The following is a 21481-nucleotide window of genomic DNA, read 5'->3' on the forward strand; positions in this document are numbered from 1 at the left end:
ATCAGTACTTGCAATACACACAAATTGGAAGTTACCACTTCCCTGCTATAAATACATAAATAAGATTTTAGAACAGTGAAAAAAAGCATGAAAATGTCTACAGTGCATTCCCTTGCACTGCACCTTTAATTAGAAAATATATAAAATAGCATCATCAGAAACTTCATTTAAACTGACCTCTTCACTTGCTAATTAAAAATCATTTGACCCTGTTTGAGAGGCATAACACCAGAACAACTTGTTCTAAAGCACCAGTTGCCATTCAGCTGACAAGGAATTTATATGAAAACTTCATTGTTTTAATCAGAAAAAAAGATAGTAGCAGGCAGGATGACAATGAACACCTTATTTACAGAGATGCTACTTTTACAGCTTCCATCAAGAAAATTAAAAAGAGTTTTCTACATTTAGGGTATTCCCACAATGACAATGTTTTTTTAAAAAAATATCACCACAAACTTGTAGCTGCTTCCAATATGCTTTTCACCAACTCTGATCTTTCAGAACCATATTCAGAAGTACAGGCCTAATTGAATCAGATGTACATATAGCTATTTTAGAGTTACAACAACCTGGTCTTAAGATAAGAAGCCGTGAACAGCAGCCGGTGCTGTAACAAATCACAGCTAAAAGTCTTCAGTCCATCCTGTTCCTTCAAATAAGGTCAGCAACTAGATTAAAGAAAGAGATAACATAATGAAGGCATGATAATGAGCTGAGTGCAAACAGTATTTATCACAATACTTGAGGGTCAAGCCAAACATTTATCCATTTGACATCTGGCTTACAACTTTATGCGCATGAACAAAGAGATGAAATTGTGGTTAGGGACCAGGGGAAGAGACGCAATTGCAATACACAGAAGGCTGGGGAGACAGTCTGGCACAGTGGGAAGTGTCCAATATGGAGGAGCACAGAGCCCTGGATTCCTAATATCCACCACATAGTCCATTATGAAGTATATGGCTAAGAAAATGCAACTAACTTTGATAGGGAATGCATGTGGATGGAGCTGATGGAAGTTTAAGAGAGCAGCATATCTGAACTCTCAGGGTTTTGTTTTTATTTCCTTGCTATATTGTATGGCAGGAGTAACATTTGCACAAGCTTGCTTAGCATCAATATTTGTGCATAATTCCATATCATCTCTCATCTATCAACAGGATTCCAGCTGGGACAACAGGTCCAATTTAAACTGTCTGTACTGTACAGCAGTAATACAATTATGGAGCCTGTTCATCACTGAGCTGGCATGCTGCGTGTGATGGAAGGACTATCTTCCTGCCCTTCAGCAATCTTGAAATCACAAAGCTTCTGTTTGATTAGTGAACAGCTATTTATTTCATACATGCAATGTAACCAGTCAATCCAAAGAAGATGATGGCTATCTGCCTGAGTAGGACCAGGTTAGGCAAAGAATCAGATACTCACCATTCATGGGCATTTCATCAATCTGAGTGGAATAGTACTGCTCAATGTCTCGCAGAATACGGATGTCGTCATTCTTTACAAAGTTGATGGCGACACCTTTCCGGCCGTAGCGGCCTGATCTTCCAATCCTGGTGGGGCAAGAGCGGGACTCAGAATCAGTGAAATTAAATAAGCAATTATCACACAAATCAGAATTTTCCTATACTGTTTATTTTTTACATTTGTTTACATTTATCTTGCTCAGGGCAACCAAAAAACAACTTCAACCAACCAAAAAACTACTAATGATGGACATGTGCCATATATTCTATACAACAATTCATCTTACAAGTTTTTTAAAAGGCACATCTTTCATGTTAAATATAAGTTTTGTGAAGGACTTAAAAAAGCAGGAGCATTTTCTTTGTTAAACACTATATTCTGAAATCTTCCATCATTTTTTCTGGAAGAAATCTTAAGTGTCCCCCCAAAACATCCAAGTATCTCCCTTTTCACTTGCTCCCCCATTTTTAGACAGCTGGAGAGGGAAAGCTACTCCCCCAAAACCTTTTTCAAAGCTTCCCATTGCAAAATAAGAGTTTAATATACGTGCACACTTACCTGTGTATATACAATTCTCTGTTGTTTGGCAAGTCATAGTTAATAATCAGGGACACCTGAGGAACATCCAACCCTCTAGCCCAAACATCTGTAGAAATAAGAACTCGGCTGTATAAAGAAAAAGAAAAAAGCAGTTATTGAATTGCAGAGACCCTCATAAATTACACTTGTTCCTTTGTCTGCAAAAATTACTGCAAAAGATCCAAGTAGAAAGGAAAATGTCTTCACAGACTTGTGTTTTCTGCAAATATGCAAAGAGTTGTCCATGATTTTATAATGGCATGCATGCAATTTTCAGGATGAAATTTCATTTCAAAGTTCTATGCAGCTACTTCACAAGACTTGTTCAGCTGTGCATTCATTCTATCTGCATTCTTCTGCTAGGATAACCCTGTTCTTTTTGCCTTTTGCAAAGCGAGGAGAGACAAAGGGTACTGGCCAACTTAAAACACACACACAACCTTGGTAAAAGTCTCTGGGGAAAGGTGAAACGTGAATGGATTTAATAATTATATATATACTTCTGTGTCCATGGGAAATAGCTTGGGATCTTGTTCTGTCCAATTCTGGGTCCTGCTCTGCCCGCTGTTGGGGGGGGACGGACCCTAACACCTATCCAGTAGGATAACGTGGCTCTCTTTCCAGAAATGTTCCCCCATCCCTGCTATATTCAAAAATTACTGCCATACCTTGCCCCAGATCTGAATTCTTTCATGATGGACTCCCTTTCCTTCTGGGGCATGTCACCATGCATGGATGAAACAGTGAAGTTTGCTTCTCTCATCTTCTCAGTCAGCCAGTCAACCTGAGCCAGGGAGCAGTCAGTTAATTTTTAAATTTGGCAGGAGTAATCCTCCAAAAAAAGTTAGTTTTAGTTCTGCCCAACTGTCAGCGCCAACATGAATCATGACTTGACTAAATCAGGCATTGTTTGTTGCTGACGTACCTTTCTCTTGGTGTTACAGAAGATGACAGCCTGCGTGATGGTGAGTGTGTCATACAGGTCACACAATGTATCGAACTTCCATTCTTCCCTCTCCACCGCCACAAAGAACTGTTTGATCCCTTCTAGCGTCAACTCATCACTGGATTGAGACAGGAGGGGGTTGAAATTTTGAGCTGATTGATTTTAAATTGTTAAAGACATTACATTTATAAAACTGAACATTTATCACTGCAGTGTTATTCTCTAGAACTGCCCATTCAAGTCTACAGGAATGCCTATAGTTAAATTGTCAGATGGTAATATAGTGCATATCTGTCCAATTTTAAAACTCAGTAGTTGATTCTGCAATTAACAAGGCAAAGAGAAGTGACACAATGCAGTGGATAAGAGCTGGAAAGTCCCAACCTGAGCCACAAACCTATTAAGTGGCCTTAGGGTAGTCAATAACCTCTCAGCCTCTGTTTGCACCTTCCCATTTGTAATATGGGGATAACAATGACATGCCTTACAGCGTGCTTTTTGAATATGCAGGCAAAGTGCTATACAAATGCTAAGTACAATGTTTACAAAACACTTTTGTATCTGCCTCAAGAAAACCCAATGGGGCCAAAATCCCAGTTTTCATACCCTCCAGAAGAATTTAGACAGCAGGACAAGGATCAGGAAGGAAACAATCAAATGCATTCAGAGAAAATACTTCAGATATTTAACACTGTCACTGTCATCAGATTCAGAACTACTAATATAAGAGGAAGCACCAACGTGAGCTAAACTCAAACTCACTCACTCACCGCTTGACCAGAATGCGGATGGGGTCGGTCATGAATTTGTTGGTCATCTCCAATATCTCATGTGGCAAGGTGGCACTGATCAGAACCACCTGTGTTGCTGGAGGAAGGTATCTGTACACATCATAAATTTGCTCTTTAAAACCTAGATGAACCAACCAAACAAGAGAGGGTACATTTGAGAACCTTATTGTACCTTGGTGCACATTTATTACAACCAAAGCCACTCCAAATTTGTTTCCTCCATGCCCGATGACTATAGTCCATGTGTTGGTAACCTCTAGGCTGGATTACAATGCACTCTGTTGGGCTTGGTCTGGAAGCTCCAGCTGGTGCAGAATGGACTGGCTGCCCATTTACTACCAAACAAGGTTTAAGGTCTCTGTATTCCTTTACAAAGCCTCAGGCAACTTAAGCCCAGAGTACCCCAGAAACTGCTTGGGTAGGAGTATTGCTGGCTGTCTGCTGAAATGGTGAGGCTCATTTGACATAGGTAAAGGTAAAAAGGTAAAGGACCCCTGGACGATTAAGTCCAGTCAAAGGTGACTATGGGATTGCAGCGCTCATCTCGCTTTCAGGCCGAGGGAGCCAGCACTTGTCCACAGGACATGTGGGTCATGTGGCCAGCATGACTAAACCGTTTCTGGCGCAATGGAACACTGTGACAGAAGCCAGAGTGCACGGAAATGCTGTTTTATCTTCCTGCCACAGCGGTACCTATTTATCTGCTTGCACTGCCATGCTTTTGAAGTGCTAGGTTGGCAAGAGCATTTAGTCATGTTATATTGCCCAGGGCAACCCAAAGTGACTTGCAATCAAACAAAATACAAGCTAGCAGTTCTGCAAGCTGTTAACGAATGAAGCACTGGCAATCATAGAACTGAAGAGTTGGAAAAAGACCACGAGGATCATCTAGTCCAACCCTCTGCAATGCAAAAATCTTTTGCCCGACATGGAGCTCAAACTCACCTTTCATCACTTTACCCCTTCAATCTAAAAAGGTAAGGTGCACTCACACTTGTTTTAATGTTATGGCATAAAGCTTCAGTGTGTGGGGGGCTATAGCTGCAGGTGACATTTGGCCATAGATTTTTCCTGCCTACTCACCAAATAATTATTTGGTGCCTTGCCGATAATTAACAAGTACACTGGTACCTCGGTTTATAAACTTAATCCGTTCCAGAAGTCCATTCTTAAACCAAAGCCGTTCTTAAATCAAGGCACACTTTCCCTAATGAGTCCTCCCGCCACCGGTGCCTTCCACTGTTTTGTTTCTGTTCGTAGACCGAGGTAAAATTCGCTAACTGGAACACTACTTCCGGTTTTGCGGAGTTCTTATACTGAATACCGTATTTTTCGCCCTATAGGACGCACTGGCCCATAGGACGCACCTCGGGTTTTTTTTTGGGGGGGGGATGAATAAAAAAAAATATTTCCCCCCCCAGCCGCGGGGCTGGGGCAGGGGAAGCCCAAGCTTCCCCCAACCCCAGCCCCCATAACAGGCTGCCGCCCTCAAGCCTTGTGAGCCCGCGGGAACTCCCCCCTGATGCCACCTGGAAGGAGTTTCCAAGTATTTGTATGACAGAAAAACACACATTGCTCCGACATTTTAGGCAAACATGTTTTGGATTTTTATAGAAAAAAAACCATGACTTGCATCCACAACAAAAGTTTAGGACACTGGGGTTAAAATAATTCTTTACCTTTATTGAGCATCTCATCAGCTTCATCCAAAACCAACATTTTGATGGCACGAGTTCTTAGACTTCTGCGACGGATCATATCTGAAAGATTTCAGGTTTGCGTCAAGAAACAGGGATCTAGCAGAGATGCTGAGAGTCACTTCTTATTCTGCAAACTGATGGCTCAGAGGAGCAAAGGGAGTCTGATCTCAATTGGGATTATGACAGCAGTGGTATACTTACCAAGCACACAAAAAATCTGATTATACAAAAGTTACAAAGCAACAGCACTACTTAACCTAATTTTCTATAGTTGCATTTCTGTTTATATGGTGCTTTCATAGATTGTTTAAAACTAAGACAAAGTGCAGAATAAGGGAGGAATGGGGAGGACAGGGTAAGAGAACCACAGCTGTAGTTCCACACCTGGAGCACAGAACTAAGGACTGAAAAGTATCTTGAACATAAAGCTTACAAGCATCTACTCAACACATTAAGGCAAATTCTTTGGTTTTCCTTAATAAAATTAATCTTCTCACCAAATACACGCCCCGGTGTGCCAGCAACAACATGCTGTCCGTAATCTAGCTTCCTGATGTCTTCACCAACGTTGGTCCCACCAATACAAGCATGACACTGGACATTCATGTAGTCACCAAGAGCAAGAAGCCCCTGCAGGAGCAAGCACACAAACAGCTTATATTCAAGGGTACTACACAACCCAAACAGTAACTGAACCAGGGACCCTGGCAAGAGCCATGACATCTCCTGTGAATGCATGTGTCAGAGACTGAAGAGGCGCATTCTCCTGTATGTAAATACTATTTCATTTTCAAAGTCAAGAGTGTTTGACTTCTTTTGTCTTGTTGCTGCAGCCATTTCTACAGCTGTTCGATAGATTCAAAAGTGCTAAATGGTGCAATGCATTCTATATACATCACACTGCTATTCTACTTTTCCTCTATCATACAACTCCAGGCGGCATGCAAAGGGCTCCCTGGCAGTCTTTCATCCAAGCACTGACCCAATACAAACTTGCTTAGCATTTGGAAGGTTGCTGCAATCCTGTGTTCTCAAACCCTGCCTGGGACTTGCTGCTAATTACAAGAAGCTACTGTAGGCAACGGGACGCGGGTGGCGCTGTGGGTTAAACCACGGAGCCTAGGACTTGCCAATCGGAAGGTCGGCAGTTCGAATCCCCGCGACGGGGTGAGCTCCCGTTGTTCGGTCCCAGCTCCTGTCAACCTAGCAGTTCGAAAGCACCTCAAAGTGCAAGTAGATAAATAGGGACCGCTCTCCGGCGGGAAGGTAAACGGCATTTCCGTGTGCTGCTCTGGTTCTCCAGAAGCGGCTTAGTCACGCTGGCCACGTGACCCGGAAGCTGTCTGCGGACAAGCGCCAGCTCCCGGCCTATAGAGCGAGATGAGCGTGCAACCCCAGAGTCGGTCACGACTGGACCTGATGGTCAGGGGTACCTTTACCTTTACTGTAGGCAAATTATGGGCTTTCAGAATTTAAATCGGGAAAGACCACTGGGATTGTGCTAAGTGTAAGGGCGCTTGTATGCAGCACCATTCTGTTTAGGCTGTTGCAGAAACATTTGCAGCCACTCTAGAAGCATCCACAGGGCACTGAGGCTTCAATATAATGCTGCACCCACCTGAGATAACTGAGCTGCTTGTAGTGGAAGGAGAACAGAGCTTGTCACAGGGCCTAGAGATGCTGCAGCATTCCATTTTCGTAAGTTACAATCTTGTATAAGATTTGCTTACCTTCTGAATCTGTACTGCCAATTCTCTGGTAGGTGCCAATATCAATGCTTGCGTTTCACGAACCTGATTGAAATGAAACAGTTTAAGTGTTGCAGCCTTCGTTCCTTCGAAAAAGTTATTTGAAGTGTTCACATATCAACTTATGATCTCTCTTAATGAGACAAAGCATGTATAGAGTATTTGGGATGGAATCCAATGTTCAAAAAATGGAATTAATCTGGAACGCTCTCCTTGGTCAATGTTAAGACAATGAGATTATATACTATAACTAGTCAGAACACTATTTGCATCTTCAAAAGTAAGTGTTGAGTATTTGTGTTCCAAAGGTACCTGGATGTCCAGACACTGTAGAACGGAGATGGAAAACGTTGCTGTTTTGCCTGTTCCAGACTGTGATCTAGAAAGAATAGTATTTTTAATAGCTGTGTCTGAAAACATAAGCAATAAATATCACCATATACAATATTAACCTTGTTGAGTACTATCAAAAGTTTTGACAGATTATCCATTAATGAAACCAGATATGCAAATCTACCTGAGACCAGCCTCCAAATAAAATTTAAGACTAATATATGTACTGTGCTAATCAATTCTAAATGGAACAAACTTTGTCTACAGGGATTATCTGCATTACAGCTTATTTAACCTAAGATAAAAGTGGTTTACAGTAGATAAAGCTAATACTAGAACTTACATGCAAAATAAGTGAGAATTCCCCTGAACACCTAGATTCTAATTTTAGACAGTTATAGGTATATGGTCACAATGAGATCAATGTGGGAGGTCACCTACAGCTACCTATGAATGCCATCTATGATAAAATTACCAGATTGTTTTCATTGAATCCAGGGACACTTTTCAACTTCAATGGATTTTGTATGGGGACTGATTTGTAAATCTGGGGACTGTCCCTGGGAAATGGGGATGTCTGGTAACCTTAATCTATGAAAAACTATACCTACAGGTAAGAATTATAGCTGGATGGGACTGTGCCAAAGAGTAAAAGACACCAAGTAAAGGCATCTCTTTCTAAATGGTTCACGGAGACAGCAGTTCTACACATGCTTACTAGTGAGCGAGTCCCAATGAACCCAATGGGATTTAGTTTTCAGTAAACATGCCATAAATTGCCCTCTTGGAGTTACTCTAGTCCTGTGCATTCAAAAGCATCGTTCCTTACAATTAAAGAACATGGAAAGAGCTGAGTAAAGCATGAAGCTGGTGAGTTGGGGCAGGGCTTGTGTGGATGAGGTGGAGGACCAACACGCACACACTGCAATCCTGTGAGGCAGACCTTGACTCCCTTTAGAGTGGGGAGTTTTAAGTGGATTGCTATTACTTTTAAAATAAATAAATAGGAATCCATTTTTTTATTGCATGTTTCTAAGCGGAGGTTGAATTACCTTCTGTCAAGGATGCTTTACCTATGATTCTTGCATTGCGGGGGGTTGAACTAGATCACCCTTGGAGTCCCTTCCAACTCTTATTATTCAATAAACTATTTGCATTCTTAGTCTGACAATATCCCAAAGTCGTGTGTGTGTGTGTGTGTGTGTGTGCAATTTCACTTACTGTGCAATCACATCTCTTCCTTTAATGATCTGTTTGATAGCTCTCTGCTGGATAGCTGAAGGCTTCTCAAAACCTACAAAATTCATTTGTAAAGGTTAGATTCCCCTTCCAATTACACGATGTACCTTAAAAACATTGGCCAGAGCAATACTGTAATAAAACCAACATTTAGAATCCAAAGAACTGAAATCTATAGCTGTTGGCACTCAATTTTAAAAAGTAATAGGAGCTAGGGAGGAGGCTGGGGAGAGGAAGGAAAAAGTGACAGTCAGGTGCCAACATTTATTATTTGGGAATGAAAGTGGCCAACGACAATCTGCAAACTTCGCACATCTCTAAATTCACAAAGTAAAAATTCAATGAGGGACGCAGCTACAAATGACCAAGAAGGGAAAGTTTGGTTTGATGTCTCCGTAAATAACAAAGGGTTGTATCAAACTATCATATTCAGAGTACACCCACTGAAGTCAGCAGACTTAAATAATGACTAACTTAAGTCCACTGATTTCAACTGGTTTACTCTTGAGTATGGTTTAAATCTGATACAAGCTTTTGCATTTATGGGAGAAAAGAGGAAGAAACAAATCCAGGGTAGCTAACATGGTACCTTCCAGGTGTTGTTAGACTAGGAGTCCCATCACCCCGTTGTAGTTGGGGCAGATCAGAGCTCAAGTCCAGCAGCACCACTGCTTTATATGCTTGAAGTGAGATTTATTTCAGAAGAAATCCTATCTTGGGCACACTTTCCAACAGCAATTCTCATCACAACCCTCTTCACCTTTTCCTTTTGTATTGTGTCGTGTAGACTTTGATACACCAACACAAAGGAGAGACACCCCCCCCCCCAAAAAATACACAAAAACCAGTGTGCCCGTTAAAACTGATGTAGCTGATGTTTTGGAATGCAGTAGCAATACAATACATACTAAAAGTTTATTTAGGCACTGCTACAGGTGCTACATAATACCCATTCCGCATTTGTATGAACCTGATCATTGAGTGTGGCGGCGCTTACACCTTGGAACACCCTGCCAATTGATATTAAGCAGGAGACTTCGCTGCTTCGAGGAATTCACTTTGTTTTTACTACCAAGCGGCGTATAAATTTCATGGAAGTAAAACAAATAACCCAATGAAAAAACACGTGGGGACGAATTACAATGGTACTACATTTAAACGGCCTTGGTCCTGTATACCTGAAGGAGCGTCTCCACCCCCATCGTTCAGCCTGGGCACTGAGATCCAGCGCCATGGGCCTTCTGGCGGTTCCCTCATTGCGAGAAGTGAGGTTACAGGGAACCAGACAGAGGGCCTTCTCGGTAGTATCACCTGCCCTGTGGAACGCCCTCCCACCAAATGTCAAAGAGAACAACAACTACCAGACTTCAGATGTGAAGGAAATAAGCAGCTATCTTTTCTTTAAAAGACATCTGAAGGCAGCCCTGTTTAGGGAAGTTTTTAGTATTTAATGCTGTACTGTTTTTAACATTTGATTGGGAGCCGCCCCGAGTGGCTGGGGAAACTCAGCCAGATGAGCGGGGTATAAATTATTATTATTATTATTATTAATAATAATAATAAATCTTATATAGTATTCCTTTGAATTGGTTTCGAATCTTAACGCCGTTATTTAAATCTCACACCGGCGCCTACCTGGGCAGAGGAGGATACATAAAAAGCACCGAACGCAAGTAAGAATAACGGCCGAAACCGTCCCGGGGGAGGGCGGAGAGCTGCTTCCCTTCCCTTCCCTCCCGCCCTACTTCCGCGGAAAGGGCGGCGCGGCCAGGCCCCCCCCCCCCCGCCGGCTCCGCGCGCGCACCGTAGGCGTAGATGCCGCGCAGGAGGTCCTCGCGGAGGCCCATGGTGTCGAAGGTGGGGGTGACGTCCACCTCCTCGCTGGTCTCGAACTCCACTTTGGTCATGTCCTCCTCCTTCAGCAGCCGCTTTCGGGCCGAGCCCGCCGAACCTGCCGTAGGCCCCGACATCCCGCTCGAGGCTTCTTCTTCTAGCCCTTCCGAACCCCGACCGACGCCGCCGCAGGAGACCTTCTTCTACCGAACCGGACTCGACCGAGGAGATGCCCGCACGACGCGCCGGAAGAGCAAAGGCCTTAACGCAACACGCACCCCGCGCGAGACCGCCGGGGATTTGCGCATGCGCCCGTTCCCGACGCGCTCAAATGGACGTGAGCACGCTCGACGCTCGTTCAAAATCCTGCGCCCGGGCGGCGTTGCGTCACTCCCATAGAGATAGGAACTTAGAGGTGCCACGGATATTTCTTAGAGTGAAACAGCCTTTCTTAAACTTGGGCCCCTAGATGTTAGAATTGTAGAGTTGGAAGGGACCATGAGGTTCATCGTCCAGCTCTGAAAGGTTCAGGATTTATTTATTTTTGTTTATTTATTTGTTTATATTTGTTTATTTTCGACCTCTGAGTTTCAGGATTTTTTTTTTGCCCAATGTAGGTTTCAGAGATTAAGAGGCTCGTGTTTTTACAGACTGAGCTGTCCCACCTACTGACCGTTGTTGGACTACAGCTCCGGCATCCATGACCGCTGGTCCTGCTAGCTAGGGATGATGGGAGTTGTAGTCCAACAACATCTGCGGACCCAAGGAGAAATCTCCATAGAAATCAAGAAGGAAACTCATTTTGGATTTTAGCCTAGGTCTAATTATGTGTGTTTTGAGTGTTTTAGACTGAACCCAGATTCATTTTCTTTAAATAATTTCTAAATGCATGTCTGTCTTTCACATTTTTGTGTTCTGCTTTACATTTCTGGGGTGGAACCGTTAAATGGTTTACCACATGGCTTAAAACATCACATACAACATTACAAGTTAAAATAAAAAATGTAATAATGGTACATATGTAAAGCAGCATCATAATTAACAGTGAAACAAAATGTTGTCGCTTTAAGTATTTTTAAAATACAAAAGTTTCCTCTTTTGCTTTGAGCAGGCTGGGGGTGAGGAATGTCAAGCGCGTGTCTATTTGCCATGTTTGAGGCAGGAGATTTAAATGGGAAAGCAGTGCAGATTGAAGGGTTTGACAAAGTTTCCCAAAGCTTATTTTATAGACCTGCCACCCATTCCACTGAAAACATCTGCATTCACACCATACATTTAAACCCCACATGTACCCCTGAAAAGAATCCTAGTTAATGTAGTCTACTCACCACAGAGCTACAATTCTCAGGATTCTTGGGTGTGTGGGTGTGAATGTGGATAAATGTGCTTTGTGCAGTAAGGCTGGGTACATATTATACCTTTAACAGGTTTTAAAGCCAAGAGAACAGTACTTGTTCATTTCGTTAAATATATAATAAATTGATAATTTACAGTTTATCGTTTCAGCTGCAATGTCTCAAATATGAGATCAGGGATGGCTTTCTGACACTAGAGAGTATGGCAAATGCAGGAATCTTGTAACTACAGCATCCCTGACAAATGGCTATCCATTCCCTGCTTAAATACCTCCAGTGAAGGTGAGCCCATGAACTCCTGAGGCAGTCTGTTCCACTGTTAAACAGCTCTTACCATTAGACAGTTTCTTCCTGCAGTGGAGGTCTAGGATTCACCAGGGATTTGTGGCTGAGCGGGTCAACTGCACCACAGAGACCTGTATGCATCCCGAGCAGATTAGGCACTGTTGTCTTGAACAGGCACCCAGGTTGCTTGATGCATCTCCTATGGGTGACCATGGACTTGGAGTGTGCACAGCAGTAGAAGACAAGCAAATGTCTGAGCTTATGTGTGTGGCCAGGCTGCTGTGAGTGACATACAGCCAGAGCTGACTCAACCATTAGGTGAACTGAAGCAGGCACCAGAAGCCCCCAAAGTGGCAGCTGAATCCTAAGTTCTTCATCCCTACTGCCATTCCTGCTTGCCAGGCAAGCAGAATAAAGTTTCCTCGGGTGCCTGATGGTCTGCTCCCAATGCCGCCTCTTTTCCTGCATAATTAGTTTTGTCTAATTTTGGACCAGAATTATTGTGGTGCACTATTCCTGGAATACTGCAATACCCAGTTGATGCAGGGAGCGAATGGAACAAGTTCCTATTCTATCTCCCAGTTCCAAAAATATATTTAATACAAACACTCCACAAGTAGCAGACATACCAGATATTGCACTGATAATAATAGATACTGACACTTGATCTTAGTCAGTTGGCTGAGAAGCAATGCCAGTTGTTCGGGAAACACATAAGAACTACTTTTCCAATGGATTCTTGGGTACCCAAGAGCAAATAGAGGCTATAAAGTGCTCACTGCTGCAATGTTTCCAGGTTTACAAAATATACTCCAACAACATTTATTATGTCCATTGTCCAACCAAGCAGCCTCTTGACGGACACTTTAATCTCAGCAATTCTGGCTTTTCTCAACCGTGTCAATTTCTCAACTGGTTGGCTGGCCCGTTGTGATACAGTATATCTTTGGTGCAGTGTTTGCATAAACCCATCCATTTACTTTTCACGCTCTGTGTAACTGTTGTTAGCTCACTGCATGCCAGTGGAGGTCCCAAGTGTTTCACTTGGATAGCTTTCTGTTCTTCAGATAAAATAATGCAAAAACACAGCTATGTGAGCAGAACACTCATGTTTACATTAAAAATTGTGCCCCTTAGTAAAGGGGTGTTTGCAGGAAAAACATTGCTATGCTGTAAATGAGTTTTCTGCACATAATAACCACAGGGGGAAAAGTATCTGGTTGGTTTTGCATACCCTTTGAAACTTGGCAGAGGCCAGTCCATTAGGGCAAATGCCCCACCAACCTTCATCTGCCCTCAGCCAAATATTTTTATTTTTTAAAAAACATTGCATCTGAGTCTGTTTTCTGTCAGACACATTAGTCACACTTGGTCATGCTATATTTGTGACTCTTAGAAATGGGGAGCGGGGGAGATGGGGACAGATAGCAGTGATTCAGCCTTTATCATGCGGAACGAAGGAAGCACTTCTTAACCATTTAGATGAAAGAAGTTAGGGAGAAGCTTGACATTGGTTTGAAGTATGCGGGTTCTAGACCAAATGAAATTAATGGCCCCAAATTCCAACAACTCTACTCTGAGATCACATTCACACATTTAAAGTACTGCAATACCACTTTTAAGCAGTCATGGCTTTCCCCACAGAGAACTTGTAGTTTGTTCAGGCTGCTGAGAGTTGTTAGGAGACCCCCTATTTTCCTCAAAGACTGACAATTCTCAGAGCAGTTTATCAATCAATCCCTCTTCACAGAGAACTCAGAGAATTGCAGCTCTGGGAGGGGAATATGGCAGGCTTCCTAACTCTCCACACCCTTAACAAACTCCGACTCCCAGAATTCCTTGGGGGAAGCCATGGCTGTTTAAAGTGGTATCATAGTGCTTTTAATGTATGGTGTGAACATGGCTGAATACTGTACAGTGGTACCTCGAGTTACATACGCTTCAGGTTACATACGCTTCAGGTTACAGACTCCGCTAACCCAGAAATAGTACCTCGGGTTAAGAACTTTGCTTCAGGAGGAGAACAGAAATCGTGCTCCTGTGGCATGGCAGCAGCAGAAGGCCCCATTAGCTAAAGTGGTGCTTCAGGTTAAGAACAGTTTCAGGTTAAGAACGGGCCTCCGGAACGAATTAAGTACTTAACCCGGGGTACCACTGTATGTACACAGGGCCGTAGCTAGGGGGTGGTGAGGTGGGCCCCCACCAGGGGCACAAGCGATGGGGCGGGCAAAATCGGCTTTAAAATATGTCCATAAATATAAATATTGATTATTGCCTCGTAAGAAATGGTTTTAAATTGGTGAATTGAATGTGTGGAGGCGGGGAGGGGGTTAGAAGAGAGGCGGAAAGAAGAGCTAATTTGTGCGTGGCTAGGGAGCGCAATCTGGACAGTTCTGCCGGGGCGCAAGATCACCTAGCTACGGCTCTGTATATACAGCACGTGAAGGTAAAGAACCCCTGGACGGTTAAGAGGCGCTCATCTCGCTTCAGGCCGAGGGAGACAGCATTTGTCCACAGACAGATTTCTAGCTCATGTGGCCAGCATGACTAAACCACTTCTGGCGCAACGGGACACCGTGACGGAAGCCAGAGCGCACAGAAACGCCATCTACATAAGGTGTGCACGGGCAAGTAAGTCCTACTGAACTTAAAAAGTCTTGCTCCTTAGCAAAAATGCTTAGCAGCTCAGAAAGTCAATTACACTTGCCAGTGTTGAATTTAGAGCAGTGCAGGCTGTCGTCCCCCGCCCCCGCAAGGCGCCATGCCGAGGGGGTTCAAAATAACAATACTTATATTCAGTGCTTTTTTTTCTGGGGGTATGCATACCCCTAAACGTTTTGTGAATCTAAGTTTGGCCTCACTGAGGGGCAGTATTTCAATATGAGTAGGAAAATGAGAGTACCCCTAATCATTATTTTTAGGGGGGGAAAGCACTGCCTATATTTATGGGCGTACCTACTGAGTAGATCCATAAGAAAAGCAACTGTTCCAGAGCTGGATTTTGGTTTGATGAGGCCCTAAGCCAGGGGTCAGCAAACTTTTTCAGCAGGGGGCCAGTCCACCATCCCTCAGACATTGGGGGGGGGGGGGGCTGGACTATATTTTGAAAAAAATAAATGAACAAATTCCTATGCCCCACAAATAACCCAGAGATGCATTTTAAATAAAAGCACACGTTCTACTCATGTAAAAACACACTGATTCCCGGACCGTCCATGGGCTGGGTTTAGAAGGCAATTGGGCCGGATCCGGTCCCTGAGCCTTAGTTTGCCTACCCACGCTAAGCTACTGAAGGTAACGGGGCCCTTTATATGTCCAGCTGTTCTTTGTCAACAACAAATTGTCGGTTTTTGTGTGTTGAATATATGCTATATGGTAATTTATGGACCTAATCGGTATCGAAAGCCATTTGCACATAACAAATAGGGGCCTACACAACACAAAACACTGTTGCTGCATGTAGGTTTTATTTTATTTGTTTTGTATCTTATATTTTGGAAATGTACATCCAGAGGTTTTTTTCCCCTTTCAATTTTTTGGGGGGCCCGCAAGAGAGTGGGCCCCTAAGCCGTACCGAAATGAATAATTGTGAAAATAATAATAAATATCTGGTGGGGCGCCAAATTTTGCCCTTGCTCAGGGCGCCATAACGCCCAAGTTCGCCCCGGCACTTGCTGGCCGGCGGTGGTATCCACCAGAGCCGCTTCCCCTGTTCCCGGCTTGGCTTCCGCAGCCCTGCAGCCAGGGCACCTGCCGGCTCCTCCAAGCCAGCAAAGGAGGCCAGAAAGCCCATGAAGACACGCTGGAAGCGAGCCCGGCAGCAGGAGGAGAAGAGGGCGAGAGCAGTGCTCGTCCCCCGGAGGCGCAGCCCTCGCCGAGAGGTCGGTCCCCTGCCTGGGAAGAGGAGCGCGCAGGAGAGCCGTTGCGCGCCGCGTCTGCTCCTGAAAGGAATCCGGGGTGGGCGGAGCGGGCTGGGGAGGCTGCAAGGGAAAAACCGCCTGCGAGCCGGAGGCTGCTCGCTTCAGCGTGGACGTCCTCAAGGGAGGAGCATCGGCGGCAGCCTCGGGAGAAAGGGAAGCAGAGCACGCTGGCATTGGCCGAGGGGACACAAAGGGGCCGCGAGCGGCGGAAGGTCGTTTTCTGCAGGGGAGATGCTGCGGGCGCGGCGCGGGTGGTAGAAGGGAGAGAAGCGGCCGGAGGAGAGAGGTGGGTACCGCTGAGACGCCCACCGCCCCACTGCTCCTTAGGTTGACTCTGGCTTCTGTGGAGCCCCCCACCCGCCCCTCAAATTATCTTCTCCGCCCTCAAATTATCTTCTGGGACAAGGGAAGCCAGGGAGTTTTGTGCGGGGAGTTGATCCTGGCTCTGCAACTTGGGCGGCAGATTGTCTCCCAGAACCATAGACTTGGAAGGGAACCCCGAGGGTCGTCTAGTCCAGCCCTCTGCGACGCAGGAATCTCAACTGAAGCATGCATCGCGTGTGTTTACATTTTGTGGAGGGGCGACGGCAAGGATGAACCTCCCTGTTCTTATATCTGCGTTTCAACTTCTGTACGAATTTTTCTTGGCGTGGCTGCTCCTCTTTGAGACCAGCTTTTTTGCCGTTGGTCTTTTAAAATCCGAGTTTCCTCACCAGCCAGGGGGGTTGTGCTTCTAAGAGGTTTCCCCCGCCCGCTTTTCTCTGTGGGGTAACCTTTTGTCGATACTCTTTCCACATTTCTTCCCTCCAGCTCTCCAAACTGGCTGGGTCCTGCCTTGAAATCCCTTTCCTTTTCATGTACCTGGTGCTTCCTTCTTCGCCAAATGTGCAGCTTGTGCTATTATATGAAGAGCCTGGTCCTAAAAGCAACCAAAACTTTATTTTGAAATCTCGTCTCTGCACCTTCTCCGTTTTTAAAGAGAAGTAGGTTGCAAGGAACACCAGCTGTTGTTTTGTCTGGTTTTTATAGTATAAACTCCTTTATTAGTTCCTCTTGTGTGGAGGGAGTTTGGGGTGTAGGAGGAATTCGGCCATCCATCTCTTGCATCAAATTTAAGGCAAAATTTCCCAGCTTACCCCCTTTCAGCTCCCCCTCCCCAGTCATCAGCTGTGACCCATTTACACTGCACTTGAAATGTAAACTGGTTTAGGTAGCTGTCCTAACCCTGCTTACCTAGCTGTAAGCTCCATTGAATTCAATATGACTTACTTATGAGTAGCAGTGCTGTTAATTTCATTAGTCAGTTGCTTTTTTAAAAAAGGAACTTAAAGTGACATGGTTAGGATTGCTCTGTTAGTCCTAGACAAGTGTAAACTAACAACAGCTAACTATTTGAGCATCCTCTGCCCTCAGGATGTGCTGGGTGGGACAGATGTGGCCCAACACATCTGTAAGGCACCTGGTTGATGAAGGCTCCCTTAGGGCCTATGAGACTTGTTCTGCCCTGTTCCTTATTGTTTTCCCGTGCCCAAAGGAGAAAATATTGTTCTAGGAGTGACCAGAGGACTGTTGGATATCCATATTGAAGGATATGTGGCCTTTACCTACTTTTTCTAGATGCCCAATCCAAAGTATCAGGGAAAGGGCCATCACTCAGTGCCAGAAGATCTCCTCAATTTCAGAAGGCTTCAGATTCAATTCTGAACACCTGTAGGTAGGGCTCAGAGATATTCCCTGCCTGAAACCGAGACAATATTGAGCTGGATGGACCAAGGCTGTAACTCACTATAAGGCAGCATCTTGTGTTTAATTACACTTGTGTCTTGCTTTTCTTCCAAGGAACCCTGAGTGACATTTTAAACTCATGTGTGCCCTTGGGAGTTTTGTCATATTATTCTGGAAGACGGGTGCTTCTGACAGAACAAATCCCCACCATGCATTTCTTACTGTAAAAGCAAAGCTTTGGGGGTTGTAAGAGTTAAAGCGTGCCTCCATCTTCAAATCAGAATAAGGCTGTACCTCAGCTATGAGCAAGGATTTTCAAAGTTTAGTTGCAGCAAGTTTCCACTAGCCAAATGGTTTGTATCTTTCCAAGTGTAAGAAAGACAAACATCAGTTGACCCGCGGAGCTCAGCTTTGTCCCAGGCATGAAGCCAAGTCTATTAATGGTGGGTTTTTTGTTTTGAAAAGAAAACCGGCCTGTTGGCAGGCTTCAAGGTTCTCAAAAAAGCATATAATTAAGTAAATATTGAATGGAAGGGGGGAATAAGATGAGCTGTTGTTGTCCCAGTTCACACTTTACAATTTTAAGGAGTACACTTATAGCACCTTAGGGTGAAGACAATCAAAAGTCTTGTAACAGGATTTAACCACAGGATTTTAGAATTTTCCAGCACTGAACTCAGCTTTGTGTTTGGGATAGAAGTATACAGCAATAGAAGGCCATATTAAACTATATTTTATGTTGACATATTTTGTCGACTTAAAATTGTTGAACAAACGCATCTATAATTTGTCATACCTTGATCTTAATTGTAAAGTAACCCCTCATTTTGTATTATTTGGCAGCTCTGACCCGTGGAATATAACTAACAGGTTAAGATCTATATGTGCCTTTTGCACTTTACCGTTAAGGTTTACCTTGGTTTCTTATAAATCACAAATGCAAGGAGGAAAATTAGTTTTATTTTGCACTAGAGGTTTAATAGACAGTTATGCCATCAATTTATGAGATCCATGCACAGACAAAGATATACCAGAAATGGTTGAGAATGTATTTTCATATTTTGTTGGAGTCCGCCCATAGTGGCTGGGGAAGCCCAGCCAGATGGGCGGGGTATAAATAATAAATAATAATAATAATTATTATTATCGTGGTGATGTGTTACAGATTTGTTACAGTATAGGCTTTTCCGCATTGCAGCCCATATATCATTAGATATCTGTGTTATCGTTGTTCATTTAGCAGATAGACATGGTCCTACCTGTCCCATGTGCTCAGCTGGGCCTGCTTTGTGTCCTGCCACCAGCTGAGGCACAGCTGATGGGGAAAAGGAGAGATTGCCCAGATTATGGAATTCCCTGCCCAATGAGGGCACCCTGTGCCTCATAGTTTTACTGGTTTATTATAGTTTCCAGCACCAAGTTAAGATGGTTTTTGTATATGAACGCATGTTGGTGTTTACAGCACACTTCTAACTATGTCAACTTAGAAGTCCCCTTGAATTCAGTGGGGCTTACTTCCAAGTAAACGGGGTTAGGATTGCAGTGCATCTCTGTGTGTGCATGTATTCTGTGTTGCTTTCATTTTCAGCGTTGACGTACTTTTTACGCTTTTAATTAATTTAAACATTTTAATGTTTATTTTGATCTACCTTGAGAACTCAAAGAGTGGAAAGGCAGGGTATAAATGTTGTAATAAATGCCCCAGAACACTCTCTCAAGAGATGTTAGAAAGCTGCCAGGTTTGTGATGAGTGGGAGCAGGCAAGCCCAGTTGAGATAATAATTCCTTTCTGTTTTGTGTAGATGCTTGAGTCTCCTTGTATCAATTTATGCCCTTGTGGGGGGAGGTTTATTCTACCCTTTGATAATCTACTCCTTATTATGACTGATGTCATTCATCAACCTTGAATGCAGTCAGTGTGAAAGCACTGTGGTCTGTCTGTAACAATATAACTGTAATGAGATTTTACAGCTCCCCCCACCCCCAGAGAGTGACTTTGGGAAAAACAACAACTTTGCATTGTCTGTTTCTGGGCATTCTTATAACCTCATCTCATTTTGTAAGGGGTCTGCAGCCTGGTATAGCTTGTGGAGAAGGACGTAGCTCAGGGGTTAGAGCAGAAGGTCTCAGGTTGAATCCCTAGCATCCCCTCCTGGGGCAGGGAAAGACTGCTGATTATTGCATATAAATGCAACGCATAAATAAATTGTATGCTTTTCAGAAGATGAATAGATGGCTGGAAATTAAAGAGATCTGGATCGCTTTCAAGTTATATATGTGTATGTATAGACCAATTTATTTTAAAAGTCTATCATACAAGTCCAATGGGCAGGTACAACCGAAAGACTAACCACAGAATAATGAAACAGCTGAATTTAAATTACATTTTTAGTTATCTTTTAAGAACGCAGGATTCACCATTTCAGATATATCAATTTTGAGGTGATGGGAAGATTAAGGACTTGCATCAGGGTTGTCTGCTTGTGGGTGCATTCAACATTAAACTGTAGAAAAACAGTACCTTTAAAAAACATTTGTTGTGATTTTTTAAATTATTATTTTTTTCTGTTTAGAAATCAAATGTTGAACTTTTAAAGCCAGTGTGCTCAGGAAAGGCTAAAGACTTTTACCAAAATTTCACACTGTCTGTGTAACTGAGACAACGCAGGAACATAAAAATGTAAAGGTAAATGATAACAAACATAGAAAAAGTCTAGGAAAATATTTCAGATTCCTAGATATTTGTGTCAAAAATCGACTTACCCAGGCAATTGGACATTTGCCACTGGTTCAGTCCTGTCTGAAAGAAAGACTCAACAGTATTGTAGAAATGAGTTTTATTCCTGAAAGTTGTAGGAAGAACACAGAAATTCTGCTTACATTTAAATGATTAAAAATGAATAGCTGTGTGTGGTCTGCCAACTTTCTTTCACAAGCACTTTAATTTTTGGAGCTTAGACTTTAGAGGGAGAAGATTATTTCTTAATATACAACTAATTTGGTGTCAATTTTAATCTGCCAAGAAGATTTATTTAAGAGGTTGTAAATTCACCTCGCTACATTCCTGCTTGCAAAACAATTCCTTTAAGGGAAACAGAATTGAAGCCTCTAAATTGAGGCTCGTTGTACAAAAAATTAGAAATGGGCACAAGGGTTATAATCTAAAGATAAGACTCATTAGGAAGGAAATAGAAGGAAGAAAAACTTGAATAGCTGTTGCACTCTCATGGGGGAGCCTCTTCACCAACTACCTTCTCAGTGACCCAGGGTCAGGGGTCTTCTGATAGAAGTGGCGTGGTCCTAGGTAGTAACAACATCCATATTCGTTGTGAAGTGGCTTGATGCTAATGGGTGTGAGATAATGGAGCTTGAACTAGTGGGGTTCTTGTATGTTAAAAATGGGTCCAGGTTTGGTTTTTTTGAACCTCTTGCAAATAATTATTTTAGTTTCCCAATAACCTGCCTGTGTGCTAAGATAATGTTCTGAGGCCCTTCCCTTGACGCTCCTGCCTTCTAAAGTGAGGCAGATGTTCACTAGGAAAATACCGTATTTT

The 21481-nt window shown here is 43.4% G+C and overlaps 2 protein-coding genes across 2 annotated transcripts in view; one reads left to right on the plus strand and one right to left on the minus strand.

Moving 5' to 3' along the window:
- Nucleotides 1-277: 277 nt before the first annotated feature.
- EIF4A3 (eukaryotic translation initiation factor 4A3) lies at nt 278-10949 on the minus strand. The gene is made up of 12 exons (XM_081001111.1): nt 10614-10949; nt 8792-8864; nt 7550-7616; nt 7220-7282; nt 5987-6119; nt 5469-5549; nt 3769-3910; nt 2978-3116; nt 2721-2836; nt 2032-2139; nt 1432-1559; nt 278-671 (listed from the first exon to the last, which is right to left on the minus strand). Exons 1-12 carry the CDS (start codon nt 10777-10779, stop codon nt 655-657), a joined length of 1233 nt encoding a protein of 410 aa, XP_080857237.1. The 5' UTR covers nt 10780-10949; the 3' UTR covers nt 278-654.
- Nucleotides 10950-16247: 5298 nt separating this feature from the next.
- Nucleotides 16248-21481, plus strand: part of NINL (ninein like) — a 46601-nt gene continuing 41367 nt past the window's right edge. The window contains exon 1 of the mRNA XM_081000862.1: nt 16248-16488. The gene's annotated coding sequence lies outside the window, so the exon portion shown is untranslated. The remainder of the gene's footprint in view (nt 16489-21481) is intronic.

This window comes from Podarcis pityusensis (genome assembly GCF_964106645.2).
Source record: "Podarcis pityusensis genome assembly, chromosome: 3".
NCBI lineage: Eukaryota > Metazoa > Chordata > Lepidosauria > Squamata > Lacertidae > Podarcis > Podarcis pityusensis.

Bases quoted from the DNA above. Each gene is read 5' to 3' on its own strand.
- EIF4A3 (XM_081001111.1), bottom strand. From the start codon at position 10,779: ATGTCGGGGCCTACGGCAGGTTCGGCGGGCTCGGCCCGAAAGCGGCTG. The intron at 8,865-10,613 runs GTGCGCGCGCGG...TGAATTTTGTAG, and splicing joins GCGCGGCATCTACGCCTACG to GTTTTGAGAAGCCTTCAGCT. The intron at 2,837-2,977 runs GTACGTCAGCAA...TCCCTGGCTCAG, and splicing joins TCTGTAACACCAAGAGAAAG to GTTGACTGGCTGACTGAGAA.